Genomic DNA, 17,226 nt, shown 5'->3' with positions numbered 1-17,226 from the left:
GTCTTTCTCTGATTGACTTATTTATCTTAGCATAATACCCTCCAGTTTCATCCACGTCGATGTAAATGGTAAGATTTCATCCTTTCTGGTGGCTGAGTAATATTCCATTTTATACACACACACACCCCCCAATTCTTCTTTATCCATTCATCTGTCGATGGACATCTGGGCTCTTTCCATAGTTTGGCTATTGTGGACATTGCTGCTATAAACATTGGGGTGCGGGTGCCCCTTTGGATCACAACGTTTCTGTCCTTTGGGTAAATACCTAGTAGTGCAATTGCTGGGTCATAGGGTAGCTCTATTTTCAACTTTTTGAGGCACCTCCATACTGTTTCCCAGAGTGGCTGCACCAGCTTGCATTCCCACCAACAGTGTAGGAGGGTTCCCCTTTCTCCACATCCTCACCAACATCTGTCCTTTCCTGACTTGTTAATTTTAGCCATTCTGACTGCTGTGAGGTGGTATCTCATTGAGGTTTTGATTTGGATTTCCCTGATGCCGAGCAATGTTGAGCACCTTTTCATGTGTCTGTTGGCCATTTGGATGTCTTCTTTGGAGAAATGTCTGTTCATGTTTTCTACACATTTCTTGACTGGATCATTTGTTTTTTGGGTGTTGAGTTTCATAAGTTCTTTAGAGATTTTGGATACTAGCCCTGTATCTGGTAAGACATTTGCAAATATCTTCTCCCATTCCGTAGGTTGTCTTTTGGTTTTGTCGACTGTTTCCTTTTGCTATGCAAAAGCTTTTTATCTTGATGAAGTCCCAATAGTTCATTTTTGCTTTTGTTTCCCTTGCCTTTGGAGACGTGTCTAGCAAGAAGTTACTGTGACCAATGTCGAAGAGGTTGCTGCCTGTGTTCTCCTCTAGGATTTGGATGGACTCCTGTCTCACATTTAGGTCTTTCATCCATTTTGAATTTATTTTTGTGCGTGGTGTAAGGAAATGGTCGAGTTTCATTCTCCTGCATGTGGCTGTCCAATTTTCCCAGCACCATTTGTTGAAGAGACTGTCTTTTTTCCATTGGATATTCTTTCCTGCTTTGTCGAAGATTAGTTGACCATAGAGTTGCTCTATTCTGTTCCATTGATCTATGTGTCTGTTTTTGTGCCAGTACCATACTGTCTTGATGAGACAGAAGAAAGAGAAATTAAGGAATCGATCCCATTTACAATTGCACCAAAACCCATAAGATACCTAGAAATAAACCTAACCGAACAGGGAAAGGATCTGTACTCTGAAAACTAAAGAACACTTACGAAAGAAATTGAGGAAGACACAAAGAGATGGAAAAACGTTCCATGTTCATGGATTGGAAGAATAAACATTGTTAAAATGTCTATGCCAGAGCAATCTATACATTCAATGCAATCCCTATCAAAATACCACCAACATTTTTCACAAAGCTGGAACAAACAATCCTAAAATTTGTATGGAACCAGAAAAGACCCCGAAAGGCCAGAGGAATGTTGAAAAAGAAAACCAAAGCTGGTGGCATCACAATTTCGGACTTCAAGCTACATTACAAAGCTGTAGTCATTTATTTATTTGAGAGAGAGACAGAGAGAGAGAGAGACAGAGGGAGAACATGCGGCAGGGAGGGGCAGAGGGAGAGGGAAAGAGAAACTTTAGCAGACTCCTATCTGAGCAACCCTGAGATCACGACCTGAGCCAATACTAAGAGTCAGATGCTCAACCAAGTGCGCCACCCATGCGCCCCTTGTCATAACTATATAAAATAAATACAAAGTAGTACATGTATTCATCAAGCCCACTTCCCATCCCTTTCTCAGTGCCCCCTACCTCCTCTAAAGTAGAGCCATAGCCACAGCCAGGATGATGTGTCACTCCAGCTATGAGAGCCCAAGGACCAGGACTGAGAAAGAACATCAAATAATAATAATAACGGCAGCTAACATTTATTGGGGACTTAATTTATGCCAGACACTAAATACCTAATCTCATTTACTTCTCACAATAACCCTCTGTGATAGGTACTATTATTCTACTATTCCCCTTCAATATAACCTGTGGGAACTGAGACCCTAAGAGATTAAGTCATTTGCAAAAAAAATTACATAGCCAATAATCGATGGAGGCAAGATTTGCAGTCAGTCAGTTCAGCAGCCCCTGGGGGGGCCAGGGGGCTCCTCCTCTGAGTACCACTTTCTGTGCCTGCCCTTTCTGGGTCCCTTTATGCTCCCTTTGGGCCTCAGCTTTCCCTCTGCAATGCTTGGTTGTGAGAGGAGCCTATATTGGGGCTGTCCCAGGCCAAGCTACAGGTTGAACAGATGACCACATAAGCCACACAGCAGGACAGGCCGAGCTGGGGACACTGAGGTCTATAGTTAAGGGAAGCAAGGAGTAATGGAGACACCAGCCCCCAGTCCAGCCTGACCCTAATCCCTGGTCTAGGGGAAAGGTCTGGCCTTTTGTCTATCCCCCTGTCTGGACCTGATCAAAGGACAACACAATGGATCCCATTATCCGGCCGGGGGCGGGGGGTGTGGTGGTGCAGGAAGGTGCTAGAAGGGAGGTCCTTAGAAGAGAATGAGGCCTGAATACCAGGTAAAGGGCAGGAAAAGGTTCAATCCCAGCAGCACCTCGTGGCAGTAGTTGAGGAGATGACGGGGCCAGAGAGGAGACTGGCCCTGAAGCCATCTCCAGAGCTTGAGCCCCTCTGGCCAGCCTCAACTCCCAAGCCCTTTGCACCTGGTCCGTCCTCTCAGACCAGCGCAGACTCTTGGCCTCACCTCCAAGCCCCATCTAGCTCCATTTCCCACATGTTGCCACTATCATGACTTCGGACCACCCCTTAACTCTCCCAAGTCCCTACATCCTGTGAGGTCCAGATCTAATCCCACACCCTCTAGAAAACCTTCTGGCGTCTAAGTTAAGTTTCATCTCTTCATAAACTGAATGACTGATTCCCCCTTTTCCCATTCGCCATTCTCAGGGAATCAAGCTAATATTTTAATGTACAACCTTTTGTTTGTATGTGTCCTGGTAAAGTAGACTGTTGTGTTTGCATGTATTTGTAATGTATTGTGAAAATTAATAAAGGGAAACCTCACTAAAGTGGAATTGGGAAGCCAGAAGGGGGAGCCATTCTACTCAACATCATACATAGGAAGAACTGTCAATTTTGGACCCCAACTGAAGAATTGTCAACAGAAAGGAAACATCAGTCACAGGCCCCAACAGGAAAAAATGTACATTGCATCTCCTGCAAGAAACTGACTACCCCTACAGCTCAGCCAACGCGAAACAGCACCTTGAACTCCTGCTTTTCTCCAATGGACTTCCATTCAAAACCACCCCTTCCACTAGAATTAAAAAAAAAACAAGAGCAAACATACAAACAAAAACAACCCCTTCCAACTTCCTCCTTCTTTGCCATAAAATAACTCCTCTCCTTTGTTTGTTGGACTTGCCTATGGTTTTGCTGTAACTTTCATGTCCCAAATTGCAATTCTGCTCATCCTGAATAAACCCATCTTGCTGGTAAAAAAACTGGCTGTTTTAAGTTAACAGTATCTAAGGGTCTTAAGTTGCATATTTCATTCTGTTTCCTACTTGTTGACATAATGATATGTACCTTTTAATTTTTTAGCTTTTTCTTTTGTAATAATTTCCAAAATAAAAAGTTACAAAACTAGGGGCGCCTGGGTGGCTTAGTCAGCTAAGGTCATGCATGATCTCAGGATTGTAAGATTGAGCCCCGCGTTGGGCTCCGCACTGAGCATGGAGCCTGCTTAAGATTCTCTCTCTTCCTTGCCCTCTGCCTCTACTCCCTCTCTCTAAAAAAAATTATAAAACAAGTACAAAGAGTTCTCATCTATCTTTCACCCAGCTTCCACAAATGTAACCATTTTACACGATCACATTAAAAGTATTGAAACCAGGAAATGAATATTGATACAATACTATTAAATTAATCTATTCAAATTTTACCTTGAACTTTAGTCAGAGTTTACCAGTTTTTCCCCAATTGTCTTTTTTCTGTTCTAGGATTCCTCCATTACAATTACTTATCATGTCTCCTTAGTCTCCTCCTGTCTGTGACAGTTCCTCAGTCTTTCCTTGTTTTTCATGACCTGGACACTTTTGAAGAGTATTGGTCAGTTATTTTGTAGCTATCCCTCAATTAGGTTTTTCTGATGTTCTCTCATGATTACATATAGGTTATGCTTTTTTTTTTTTTTCGAGAACACTGTTGGTAGGAATGCAAACTGGTGCAGCCACTCTGGAAAGCAGTATGGAGTTTCCTCAAAAAGTTAAAAATAGAGCTACCCTAGATCCAGCAATTGCACTACTAGGTATTTAGCTCAAAGGATACAAAAATACTAATTTGAAGGGATACATGCACCCTGATGTTTATGCACCCTGATGTCAACAATAGCCACATTATGGAAAGAGCCTAAATGTCCATCGACTGATGAATGTATAAAGAAGATGTGGTGTGGTGTGTGTGTGTGCGTGTGTGTGTATTACTTGGCCATCAAAAAGAATGAAATCTTGCCATTTGCAACAACATGGATGGAGCTAGAGAGTATTATGCTAAGCAAAATAAGTCAGAGAAAGACAAATACCATATGATTTTACTCATCTGCAGAATTTAAGAAACAAAACAAATGAACATAGCAGGGAAAAAGGGGAAGAAAACCAAGAAACAGACTGTTAACTATAGAGAACAAACTGATGGCTCCCAGAGGGGAGGTGGGAGGGGGATGGGTCAAATAGGTGATGGGGATTAAGGAGGGCACTTGTTGTGATGAGCACCGGGTGTTGTATGTAAGTGTTGAATCACTAAATTCTACACCTGAAACTAATATTACACTGTATGTTAAGTAACTGGAATTTAAATAAGAACTTGGGGGAAGAAAAAGCATACCACGGAAGTGATGCACCCTTCTTAGTCCATCAGAACAGGAGGTATATATATCCATATGTCTTATTTGGGGTGATGTTAACATTTATCACTTGATTAAGGTGGTGTTCGCCACTGTAAAGTAGTAACTAGTGAGGAGATATTCAAAGTATTTATGTAAATATCCTGTTTTTCATGATTCGTGCCTGTTACAATTGTTACTGTGGCATTTACCAAATAGTGATTTCCTATTTCACTCATTCCTTCTACATTTATTAAGACTTTATTAGACTTCTACTGTGGTGAAGATGCTGCCTTCTACCCTCTTTATTTATTCATTCACTCATTTATTTGGTCATTTGTTTCTTTTTTTAGAGAGGGGAAGGGGAAGAAGGAGAGGGAGAGAATCGTAAGCAGGCTCCGCCCCCAGCGTGGACAGAGCCTGACACAGAGCTGGATCTCACAACCCTGAGATCATGACCTGAGCCGAAATCAAGAGTCAGATGCTCAACCAACTGTGCCACCCAGGCGCCCCCATGTGTTTATTTCTATATGGACACATGAAGTTTTATTTTATGTTATGGATTATAATTCATTCATCCATGATTTATTTTGTTGCTCAAATTGTCCCAGATTTGGACATTAGGAGATCCTTCAAGTTGGCTTCTTTGTGCTTCTGATGTTTCTTTCATTTTTTAAGCCCTTCTTAGTTCTCTAGTCCCAGCCCTGGAATCAACCATTTCTCCTAAGGGGCAAGTAATATGTTTAGATAGATAAATAGATGATAGATGATATAGATATTTTATGTATCAGCAATATGTTTATATATAGCAGCTTTAATGAGATATAATTACCTCTAAAATGTACATAATATATATAGCACCTTACTGAAGTGTAATTCACATATCATACAATTCACCCATTAAAGTGTACGATTCAGTGTCTTTTAGCATATTCACAGAGTTGTTTGATCATCACCACAATGTAAGTATAAAATATTTTCATCACCTCAAAAAGAAAACCTGTACCCATTAGTAGTCATTCCCCATTTCCCTCCAACCTCCCCCAGTGCCTCCCTAGGCAACCACTAATCTCTGTTATGTTTCTATCGATTTGCCTCTTCTGGACATTTCATTGAGATGCAATCGTGCAATATATATCTTTTGTGTCTGGCTTCTCTCAGTTAACAAAATGTCTTCAAGGCTTATCCCTTCATAGAGCATGGGTCAGTACTTCACTCATTTTTATCGCCAAATAATATTCCATTGTATGGATAAACCCCATTTTATTTATCCATTCATTGGGTATGGACATTAGGGTTGTTTCCATTTTTTTGGCTATGATGAAAAATGGAAACAATATATTGGAAGATTTATTCATGAGGCTGTGTGTAGATTTACTATCAACCTCAACTACCTCATAGCACTACATGGTGTTCAAACGCCTTATTTTTCCTGTCTACTCGCCGGGGATGGACACCCAGATTGCTTCTAATTCTTTGCCATTCTACAAGTTTTGCTGTGATCTGCATCCTCCAACATGTCTCCTTCTGCACCTTTGGGAGAATTTCTTTCGAATGTATGTCAAGGAGTGGAATTGCTGGGTCATAGAGTATCTTCTTAATTTGACTAAGCTCCATCTTAATTTGACTAAGCTCTCCAAAAGGGCTGCTCCATCTTCACTTCCATCAGCAGTTCATGAGGATTCCTATAGACACACACACACACACACACCCCCCAACACTTGGCCTTATTCTGCTTTAAAATTCTTTTCACCAGTCTAAAAGGCGTAAAATAATATCGATTTTTTGACATTTGTATTTATCTGATGGCTACTTAGTTTGAGCATTTCTTCATGTGCCTGTTAGCCTTATGGCCTGCTTTCCTTGTCGTAGCCTTTGTAGGCCTGTTTGCACCTGAAGGTATCTCCGAAGGTTTCCCTTCTGTGAGGGCTACACTGGGGGTCCCAGTACTGTGGGAAGCCTGGACCCCAACCAGGGCTTCTATAATTCTATACTGTGAAGGACTCGCAGATGCCTTCCAAACTCTGATTTCTTGACCTGTTTGAACTAGCTTCCCTGACTCTGGTCCTCAGAACCATATTACTTCTTTTCAAAGTCTCCCTTTGGATCAAGACCATGGTAAAGTCATTATTCATACCTCTCTACTGACTCTGAGAATGCAACTCCTATGCCCTCTACACACCTCCACTCAGCCCTGTATGTGTCCAGAAGCTCTCTTTCCTTCCCCAGAGCTAACCCTTTGTCAGAAAACCCCAGAGACACCCCACTGTCTAAAATCCCCTGAAAAGATGCTGTGTGGAGTCCTTTCAAGGGAAGGAAGTACTGGAGAATCTATCAGTAGAACAGGGCATACAGGATGTTTCACTCCTCTCAAGTCCTTGGTCTACCTACCTAGAGCAGATCATGAGGATAAAACATGGGACACCCTCTCCTCAAGGAGGGAGGGTTGTGTGGGAATGATGGAAGAACTTCAGAAGAGCCTGGGGCCTGAGTGTCAGGAAACCACTAGGAAGGAGGCAGTGGGTGCAGCCAAGGGAGGGAGAGGGGTAATTAAGACCGGAAGTGGCTTTTGGAAAATGATGGTCTCGGCCCTGGGGGGTACCTCCAGGGTCCAGCGCCTCCCTCATAAGCCTCAGCTCCCAAACTCTTTCAGATTAGGCTTTTCTGCTCAAAGGCAGGCTCTTGGTGTCTCCCTACCATCTTTCTCTCACACACAGACTCCTGCCTTTATCATGGCTGCCTTCCTCCGCTCTCCTTATTTGAACCACTTCCCTTTCCCCATCCCCTGCCCCAGCATCCCATAAAATTCAGATCTCATCACAGGTTCTCTAGGTGACTTTGCTGGGCCCAGGTCTCCTTCCCCATTTCCATTTACCTTCCTTCCCAGGAAAGAAAGAAGGGACCTTCTGGCAGGTGCCCAAGGGGAGGGGAATGGAGCTGGAACATGGAGTGGAGGGAAGTCTCTTCACCTCAAAGGGCTGTGTGTCATCCAACACTGCCTTGAAGCTGCCATCTTTCTGGAGGTCACCATCTGCGGGGCTCTCAAGTCAGGGCTCTCTCCACCTGCCTCAATGACCATAGCCTTATAAAGTATTGCCCTGAAGTTTCCCACCTCATGTCCCTCCCACCCTACTTCTGGTGTTCTAGTCATTCCCAGCAAGACAAGCTGAACCCTGCTGTCTGGTCTCCAGGCCTTAGCTACTGCTCAACCCTCAGGTTGATTCTCCTCTCTGTCCTCATAATCTGGCAAACTTCTGCTCATCTTTCCAAATAGCTCATCACCACCTTCTCTGTGGGATCTTCTCTTACCCCTACTCTCAAGCACAGAAAAATGGTAATATTAGCTACAAAAAATATAAGGTATGGGTCCAACTTCATTCTTTCGCATGTAGAAATCTAGCTGAACCAGCACCATCTAGTGAAGACACTATCTTTGCCCCATTGAATGGATTTGACACTCTTGCACTGAGTAATGTATAGAATTGCTGAATCAGGGGTGCCTGGTGGCTCAGTTGGTTAAGCGTCTGCCTTTGGCTCAGGTCACGATCCCAGGGTCCTGGGATCGAGCCCCACGTTGGGCTCCCTGCTCAACAGGAAGTCTGCTTCTCCCTCTTCCTCTGCCCTGCCCTGCTCATGCTCTCTCTCTCTCAAATAAATAAAATTTAAAAAATTTATTTAAAAAATAATAAATAAATAAAAAAGAATTGCTGAATCATTGTATTGTATGCCTGAAGCTAATACAACACTGTATGTTAATTACATTTCAATTTAAAAAAAGAGAACTACTCGGCCATTTGACTTTGCTCTTCTTTTTCAAGATTGTTTTGGCTATTCAGGACCCCTTGAATTCCATATGAATTTTAAGATTGGCATTTCCATGTTTCTGCAAAAAAGGCTGTTGGAATTTTGATAGAGATCGTGTTGAATCTGCACACTACTTGACATCTTAATAATATACAGTCTTCCAATCCGTGAACATAGAATGTCTCCTTTAAGTTCTTCCAGCAATGTTTTCTAATTTTCAATATACAAGTCTTTTTTTTTTTTTAAGATTTTATTTATTTATTTATTTATTTATTTATTTATTTATTTATTTATTTGACACAGAGAGAGAGCACAAGTAGGCAGAGCGGCAGGCAGAGAGAGAGGGAGAAGCAGGCTCTCCGCTGAGCAGGGAGCCTGATGTGGGACTCGATCCCAGGAGCCTGGGATCATGACCTGAGCTGAAGGCCGTCGCTTAACCAACTGAGCCACCCAGGCGCCCCTCAATATACAAGTCTTTGGCTTCCTTGGTTACATTTATTTTTAGGTATTTCTTTTACATGCTATTGTATATGGAACTGCTTTCTTAATTTCATTTTTGGATTGTTCATTGCTAATGTATAAAAGCACAACTGATTTTTATGTGTTGATCTTGTACCCTGCGACTTTGCTGAATTTATTGGCCTTTTCTGCATCAATTGAAGTGATCATGTAGGTTTTCCCCTTTGTTCTATTATGTAATGTATAACCTTAATCAATTTTCTGATGTTGACCCACTCTTGCTTTCCTGGGATAAATCCCACTGATAATAGAGTATACTATTTTTAATACACTGTTGGGTTGTGCTTGCTAATATTTTGTGGAGCAGTTTTGCGTCTATCTTCATAAGGGAAATTGGTCTATAATTTTCATTTCTTGTGATGTCTTTATCCGGTTTTGGTAGGGTCAAACTTCTCTTTTTCTCCATTCCCCTACTCACCTCCCTCTGGTAACCATAAGTTTGTTCTCTATAGTTAAGAGTCTGTTTCTTGGTTTGCTTCTCTCTCTCTCTCCCTTTTTTTCCCTTTGCTTGTTTTGTTTCTTAAATTCCACGTACGAGTGAAACCATATGGCATTTGTTTTTCTCTGACTTATTTCACTTAGCGTTATACTCCCTGGCTCCATCCACGTTATTGCAAATGGCAAGATTTCATTCTTTTTTATGGCTGAATAATATTCCTGTGTGTGTGTGTGTGTGTGTGTGTGTGTGTGCTTCTCACTTCTTCCTCATCCATTCATCTGTTGGTGGACACCACTTGGGCTGCTTCCATAATTTGGCTATTGTAAATGCTGCAATAAACATAGGGGTGCATGTATCCCTTTGTATTAGTGTTTTTGTATTTTGGGGGTAAATATCCAGTAGTGTGATCACAGGATCATAGGGTAGTTCTACTTTTAACTTTCTGAGGAACCTCCATACTGTTTTCCACAGTGGCTGCATCAGTTTGCATCCCCACTGACAGTGCAAGAGGGTTCCTTTTTCTTGACATCCTTGCCAACACTTTTTTCTTGTGTTTTTGATTTTAGCCCTTTTAATAGGTGTGAGGTAGTATCTCATTGTGGTTTTGATTTGCATTTTCCTGATGATAAGTGATGATGAGCATGTTTTCATGTGTCTGTTGGCCATCTGTATGTCTTCTTTGGAGAAATGTCTGTTCATGTCTTCTGCCCATTTTTTAATTGGAATATTTGGGGGGGGGTTGGTGTTGAATTGTGAAAGTTCTTTATATATTTTGGATACTAGCCCTTTATCCAATATATCATTTGCAAATATCTTCTCCCATTCTGTAGGTTGCCTTTCAGTTTTGTCAATTGTTTCCTTTGCTGTGCAGAAGCATTTTAGTTTTATATGGTCTCAATAGTTTATTTTTGCTATTATTTCCCTTGCCCTAGAAGACATATCTAGAAAAATGTTGCTCCGACTGATGTTACAGAAATTACTCCCTGTGCTCTCTTCTAGGATTTTATGGTTTCCTTTCCCACATTTAGGTCTTTAATCCATTTTTTTTGCATTTTTTAAATTTTATTATGTTATTTAATCCATTTTGAGTTTATTTTTGTGTATGGTTTAAAAAAGTGATTTCATTCTTTTATATCTAACCGTCTAGTTTTCCCAACACCATTTGTTGAAGAGACTTTTTCCCATTGTATATTCATTCCTCCTTTGTTGCAGATTAATTGACCATATAATTGTGGATTTATTTCTGGGTTTCCTATCCTATTCCATTGATTTATGTGTCTATTTTTATGCCAGTATCATACTGTTTTAATTACTACTGCTTTGTAATATAACTTGAACTCTGGAATTGTTGATACCTCCATTTTTGGTTTTTCTTTTTCTTTTTCAAGATTGCTTTGCCTATTCGAGGTCTTTTGTGGTTCCATACAAATTTTAAGATTGTTCTAGTTCTGTGAAAAATGCTGTAGGTATTTTGATAGGGATCACATTAAATCTGTAGATTGCTTTGGGTAGTGTAGACATTTTAACAATATTTGTTCTTCCAACTCATGAGCATGGGATGTCTTTCCATTTCTTTGCATTGTCTTGAACTTCTTTCATCAGTGTTTTATAGTTTTCAGAGTATAGGTCTTTCACCTCTTTGGTTAAGTTTATTCCTAGATATTTTATTATTTTGGTGCAATTATAAGTGGGATTTTCTTAATTTCACTTTCCACTGCTTCATTATTAGTGTATATAAATGCAACAGATTTCTGCACATTGATTTTTCATCCCACGACTTTAGTGAATTCATTTATCAGTTCTAGTAGTTTTTTGGTGGAGTCTTTTAGGGTTTTCTCTATATAGTATCATGTCATCTGCAAATAGTGAAAGTTTTACTTTTTCCTTAGGAATTTGGATGCCTTTTATTTTTTTATGTTGTCTAATGGCTGTGGTTAGGACTTCCAGTACTATGTTGAATAAAGGTGGTGAGAGTGGACATCCCTGTCTTGTTCCTGACCTTAGGGGAAGAGCTCTTAGCTTTTCATCATTGAGTATGATGTTGGCTGTGGATTTTTCATATAAAGCCTTTATTATGTTGAGATATGTTCCCTCTAGACCTCCTTTGCCGAGGGTTTTCTTCATGAGAGTCTGTTGTACTTTGTCAAATGCTTTTTCTGCATCTATTGAAATGATCCTATGATTCTTATCCTTTCTTTTATTAATGTGGTTGTATCATGTTGATTGATTTGTGAATATTGAACAATCCTTGCCTCCTGGGAATAAACCCCATTTGATCGCGGTGTATGGTTTTTTTAAATGTATTTTTGGATTCAGTTTGCTACCATTTTGTTGAGGAGTTTTGCAACTATACTCATGAGAGATATTGGCCTGTGGTTCTCTTTTTTGTGGTGCCTGTATCTGGTTTTGGTAACAGGGTGATACTGGCCTCAGAGAATGAATTTGGAAGTTTTCTTTCCTCTTCTATTTTTTGGAACAGTTTGAGAAGAATAGGTATTAACTCTTCTTTAAATGTTTGGTAAAATCTGCCTGTGAAGCCCTCTGGCCCTGGACTTTTACTTTTGGGGGGTTTTTTTGGTTGGTAAGGTCAAACATTTCAATATGGGTGCCCACTTATCAGCAATCCTGGATGTACTGTGTTAGCTGAAGCAGCTAGGAGCATTTCTAAGATTTGTTCTATTGACTGACTGAAAGCTGTACTCAACGGTAGCCTGTGTTAAATGAGGTTAAGATGCCAGATATACAATGTAGAGGGAGGAATCTCTAAATGCCAGTGGTGTTGATAGCGTAGTGAACATAGCTGCTCTCCAGATGTTTAGGGCAACAAGAATGTTGGAGTTAACTCATCATGTGTAACCCATTTAAACCCACTCTCTGGCCACGTGGACATTCCTTTCACAAGGGCTTTGAGAAATACATCAGGAGGTGTGGCAGAGACTAGCTAGGTGGTCGTTAAACCTGTTTCCTCTTCCTTTTCAGGACAAATTCGGACTACAGTTTCCAATGTCCCTTGTGGGTGTGTATGACCTAATCAAGGAACTTCCATTTGCCCAGCTGGATTTCGGACTTGCTACAGACCAACGACTCCTTTGTGTCTCCCATTTTCCCCCCTTTTGAAGTGCAATGTCTGTGGTAGTTACCCTGTGCCTGTTTCACCATTGCATGGTGGGTGTGTTGGGGACAGAAAACTTGGGTCGTAAGTTTCACAGATCTACAGGTGGAGAAAAATAGTACTTAAGGAGTCATACTTCAGGAATACACCCAAGGGGCCATGTTCACATCTGGTCCTAATTTCGATGAGATTCTGGACTTTGAGGTGATGCCAAAATGGAGCGGGAATTGGGTGAATGTATTCTGCCAGTGGAAGGGATGTAAATCATTGGGGGCCAGAGAATGAGCTATACTAGTCAGTTGCCAAGATGGCACCAATGATCTTCACCTCCTGGTATTCACACCCTTGTGTCATCCCCTTCCCTCGAGTGTGGCCTGAACCTAGTGACTTACTCCTACTGAGGAGAATATTGCAAAAGTGGTGGGATGTCACTTCAGAGAGTGGGTCAAGACTGACTTCCATCTTGCACTCATGCAATTTTCTCTCTCGGTCTCATCTCACTTGACTGGTGTGATGAAGCAAGTGGCCATGTTATGAGCTGCCCTATGGAGAAAGGCCCACATTACAAGGACCTCAGGGCAACCAACAGGCAGTGAGGAACTGAGGCCCTAGTCCAACCACCCTCAAGGAATTGAATCCTGCCCACACCCACGTGAGTGAGCTTGGAAGCGGATCCTTCCCCGGTCGAGCCTTGAGATGACTGCAGGCCCGCCTGACACCTTGACTGCAGCCTGCAAGACCCCGAAATTGAGAGCCAGCTAAGTCGTGCCCAGATTCCTGACCTACAGGAATTGTGAGATAAATGTCATGGTTTTAAACCACCAAGTTTTTGGAGTAATCTGTTACTCAACAATAATGAACACAGGCAGGCATGAAGGTTACGCACAAGTTCAGCAACACGGACTTCTACCTACCAAGGCTGATCTGGCTGTAGCATTGCTGAGTCCCCACCTGCCAGTGGCAGAGACCAATAAGGAGCCCCCACCCCCATGAAATATTTCCTGGGTGCAGGCTGATTACTTTGGGCCCCTTGTGTCCTGCAGCACAGAGCTGTAGGCTCAGAATTGGTGGGAATCCCAGCTCTGCCGGGCTGACATGCCCAGGCCAGGCCTATTCTTTGAGGGGTCTGCTTCCCGCGTGTCCGACGGGAACTTTGTGAAGTGTCACATGGAGCTGGCACCCAGGAGGGGGTTCCTAAGGGACTGCTCCCTTCCCTTTGCAAAGAGTGCCCCAGGGGCGGAGGCCGTATCTGCCTCGAAATCCCTCTTCTCCCATCCCCACAATTTCAGGACTTCTGAGCAGCACGGTCAGCGTCTGCTCCTTCAGGCCCCCAGTGACCACGGACCTGGGGTCCAGACCCCACTCTCATAGGGTAACACCTTTACCAACGAGATTTATGTAGTGCGAAGGGAATAGAGTTCATATGCAGTGGGGCTCCAAACGCTGCTCCTGTCCCCCTCCTTCGGAGCCCTGACTGTGCAGGAGCCTGGGGAGAAGCGGGGACAGAGGACTTGGGCCTGGGCCTTGCCCTCCCTCAGGGGGAGAAGCAGACCCATTCATCCTAGAGTGTTTCAGATGCCACGCAAGGGACAGTGGAAGCACTAGGAGGAGGAAAGGAGTCAGTTGGGCCTGAGAGAAGGAGTTGGGCTAAGTCCTCAGTAGAAGTACGGCCTCTTCCCCTCCTGGCCACCTGCAGACTCAGGAGCCATCCTGAGCGACACGATAACCTCTGGGAGGATGCAGCAGCAGCACAAGGAGGTGTCTCCTAGAAAACAACTTCGACGTGAGGATACCCTCTTCTTTCGGGATCCTTTCTCCCCATCCCCCACTCGTCTGCCCCCTCACTCGTCCCCTCCCCGCCACGGCCAGTCACTCCTTCCTACGTGAGTGCCTGGGAAAGGGCGACCTCTGTGCCACCAGAGCGAGCTCTCTGGAAGAGGCCATGTTTAACCTGGGGCTTACAGGCTCGGAGCGGGGGCCTCTCCGGCAGAAGCCCCAGGATGCACGTCCGCTGTGAGGCACAGGGCAGGGCAGTGCCGAGATGGAAAAGGTGCTCTGCAAACCGCTGAGGGCTGGGCCGTAACCTGGAAGACCCCAGCCTGGGCCCAGCAGTTTGCCGGCCTGGGAGCTGCTGGAGGTCACAGGTACCCTTCTTCCTGTCCTGTTGGGCCGCTTCTGGGGGCAGACTGCCTCAGGTGGGAATGGCAGTGAAGTGCTGAGCCTGAGCCCCCTCCTGTCTCTGTCGTAGCTCGCAAGCCCGTCTCTTCTGAGGTGTCTCCAACAACCCTCCTTTCATGACCAATTCCAAACAGGCAGGCAGACAAAAGGCCAGCCTTTTCCCCTAGACCGGTGCCTGGGGTTGAACTGGGTGCAGGACAGGGGTGTCCACTGGCTTCTGCCTCCCCTTCACTTGTACAGCCCAGTGCCTCCTGACCAGAAGACTGGAGGCAGGCCTGAGCCAGTCCCTCCCACCAATCAAAGCTACCAGAAGAGGGTGGGCCTTCTCACTCATCACTAGGTTCCTATCAACTGGAAATCTTGGGAAGGGGGAGAAATGGAGCAAAATGAACCCACTGAGTGAACACGCACGATGAGAAAGGGCAGAGTAGTGATAGTCCCCGATCTAGTCCAACACCCTCATTTTCATGACTCTGGAGGCACCCGGGTGGCTCAGTCGGTTGAGCACCCGACTCTTGGTTTCGGCTCAGGTCATGATCTCAGGGTCGTGAGACTGAGCCCCAGGTTGGGGCTCTGCACTCAGTGGGGAGTCTGCTTGAGAGTCTCTCTCCCTCTGCCCCTCCCCCTGCTCACACACACGCTCACTCTCTAAATAAATGAAATCTTAAACAAAACAAAACAGAACTCCGGGGCCCAGAAAGGGGGGGCGGGGGGGAAGAAAACTGTCCAATATAAAGGCACCATTCATATTTACATTTAAAAGCGAACTCAGCTTGAAACCATTATGCTAAGTGAAAGAACACAGTCACAAAGGATCACAAATTGTATGATTCCATTTATATAAAATGTCCAAAATAGGCAAATCCATATAGATTAGTGGTAGCCTAGGGTTGAAGGGCCAGGGGGACGGGGTGGGGGGAGTGAGGTGGGATGGGGTGGGGGGTGGGGGGATGGGACGGGGATGTGATGCCTAAGGAGTGTGGTTTCATTTTGGAATGATGAAAAAACATTCTAAAATCTTTTGCAGTGACGGTTGCACAACTAGAATATACTAAAAGCCACTGAATTGTATACTTTAAGTGGGTAAACTGTATCATGTATATAAATTATATCACAATAAAGCTGTAAAAGTGAACTTGGGCTGCAAATGACCACACATCTGAGCTTTACTCTCCATTCACAGGGGCCAAAGAAACCCTTTAGGGTAGAGAAAAGTCAGGGAAGCATCCCTGAACATGGCATATGGGTCGGACAGGAAAGCATTCCAGAAAGAATGAGATTATAAATATAACCTTGTTCTTAAGGGCAATAAAGCATCATGGATGGTTTTAAGCAGCAAGAGTGACATGATCAGTTCTGTACTTTAGAAACATCGCTCTAAATCACTGAATTTTACATTTAAAACAGGTAAACTTTACGATGTATAAATTATATCTCAATAAAGCCAAAACCAAAAATGCCTCTGGGGGGGCTTTGAGGACGGACTGGAGGGCATAAAGTGGGAGGGGGCTGGGGCAGAAGTTTAGGTGAGAGGTGTCAGGCCCATCTGTTGGGAGATGGGGAAAACTGGTTTGGGGATGGGGTGGGGGGAGACTCAGGATGTCTTGCCCACAGGTAAGGAGAACCCGGTAGAACTTGTTTTCAGAACCCAGAGCTCCCAGACTTCAGCCCTCCGCTGACAGGTGATGGAGGCACTGTTCTCCCCCTTCAAAGAGAAATGCACTTCAGAAACATATTTCCAAAAAATGTTGCTAAGGGTTTTATTTCTAACAAGAGGAAAATAATAAAATAAAATTAAAATAGGCTTCAGTTGGAACCAAGTTTCTTGTTTTGCCTTTTTTTTTTTTTTTGAACAAATTAATTACACACCAACGATCTTCTTTTATTACAACATGAACCCAGGAGGAGGAAAGGAGACAGGGCAGGACAGGGAGAGAAGGTCAAGGTGGTTGTGAGGACAAGCACCAAAAGCTTTCTTCAGATCACAGGGAGCCTGCTCAGCTCCCCAACCAAATTCATTTAAAATAAAAAACTGTGAGCACAGCTATGTGAAGTTTCCTCCTCCTGGGTGGAACAGTCAGGGGAAGGGGGAGGAGAAAGGAGAGGGAAGGGGGGAGAAAGTAGGGTCGGGGTGGGGGGGTGGGAGGGAGAGGCAGGAAAGGGGAGGGAGGAGAAAGAGTGAGAGGGAGGTGAGGTTAGTGTAGCATGGCCTGGCCAGGGCCAGAACTGGGGAGAGAAGGGAGAGGAGTTTTCCCCCAGTTTGCATACGCACTGGCCTT

The 17,226-nt window shown here is 43.7% G+C and overlaps 1 protein-coding gene across 2 annotated transcripts in view; it reads right to left on the bottom strand.

Annotated features, from left to right (window-relative positions):
- Positions 1-15,769: 15,769 nt before the first annotated feature.
- Positions 15,770-17,226, bottom strand: part of KDM5C (lysine demethylase 5C) — a 32,308-nt gene continuing 30,851 nt past the window's right edge. For both annotated transcript variants that reach the window (XM_081808827.1, XM_081808828.1), the window contains one exon: positions 15,770-16,652. In XM_081808827.1, the coding sequence (XP_081664953.1) occupies positions 16,542-16,652 (111 nt within the window). In that variant the 3' untranslated portion in view covers positions 15,770-16,541. The remainder of the gene's footprint in view (positions 16,653-17,226) is intronic.

Source organism: Leptonychotes weddellii, chromosome X (assembly GCF_054177405.1).
Source record: "Leptonychotes weddellii isolate Sample4059 chromosome X, ASM5417740v2, whole genome shotgun sequence".
NCBI lineage: Eukaryota > Metazoa > Chordata > Mammalia > Carnivora > Phocidae > Leptonychotes > Leptonychotes weddellii.
Note: the sequence above shows the minus strand (reverse complement) of the source record. Positions and strands in the feature narration are given on the sequence as shown.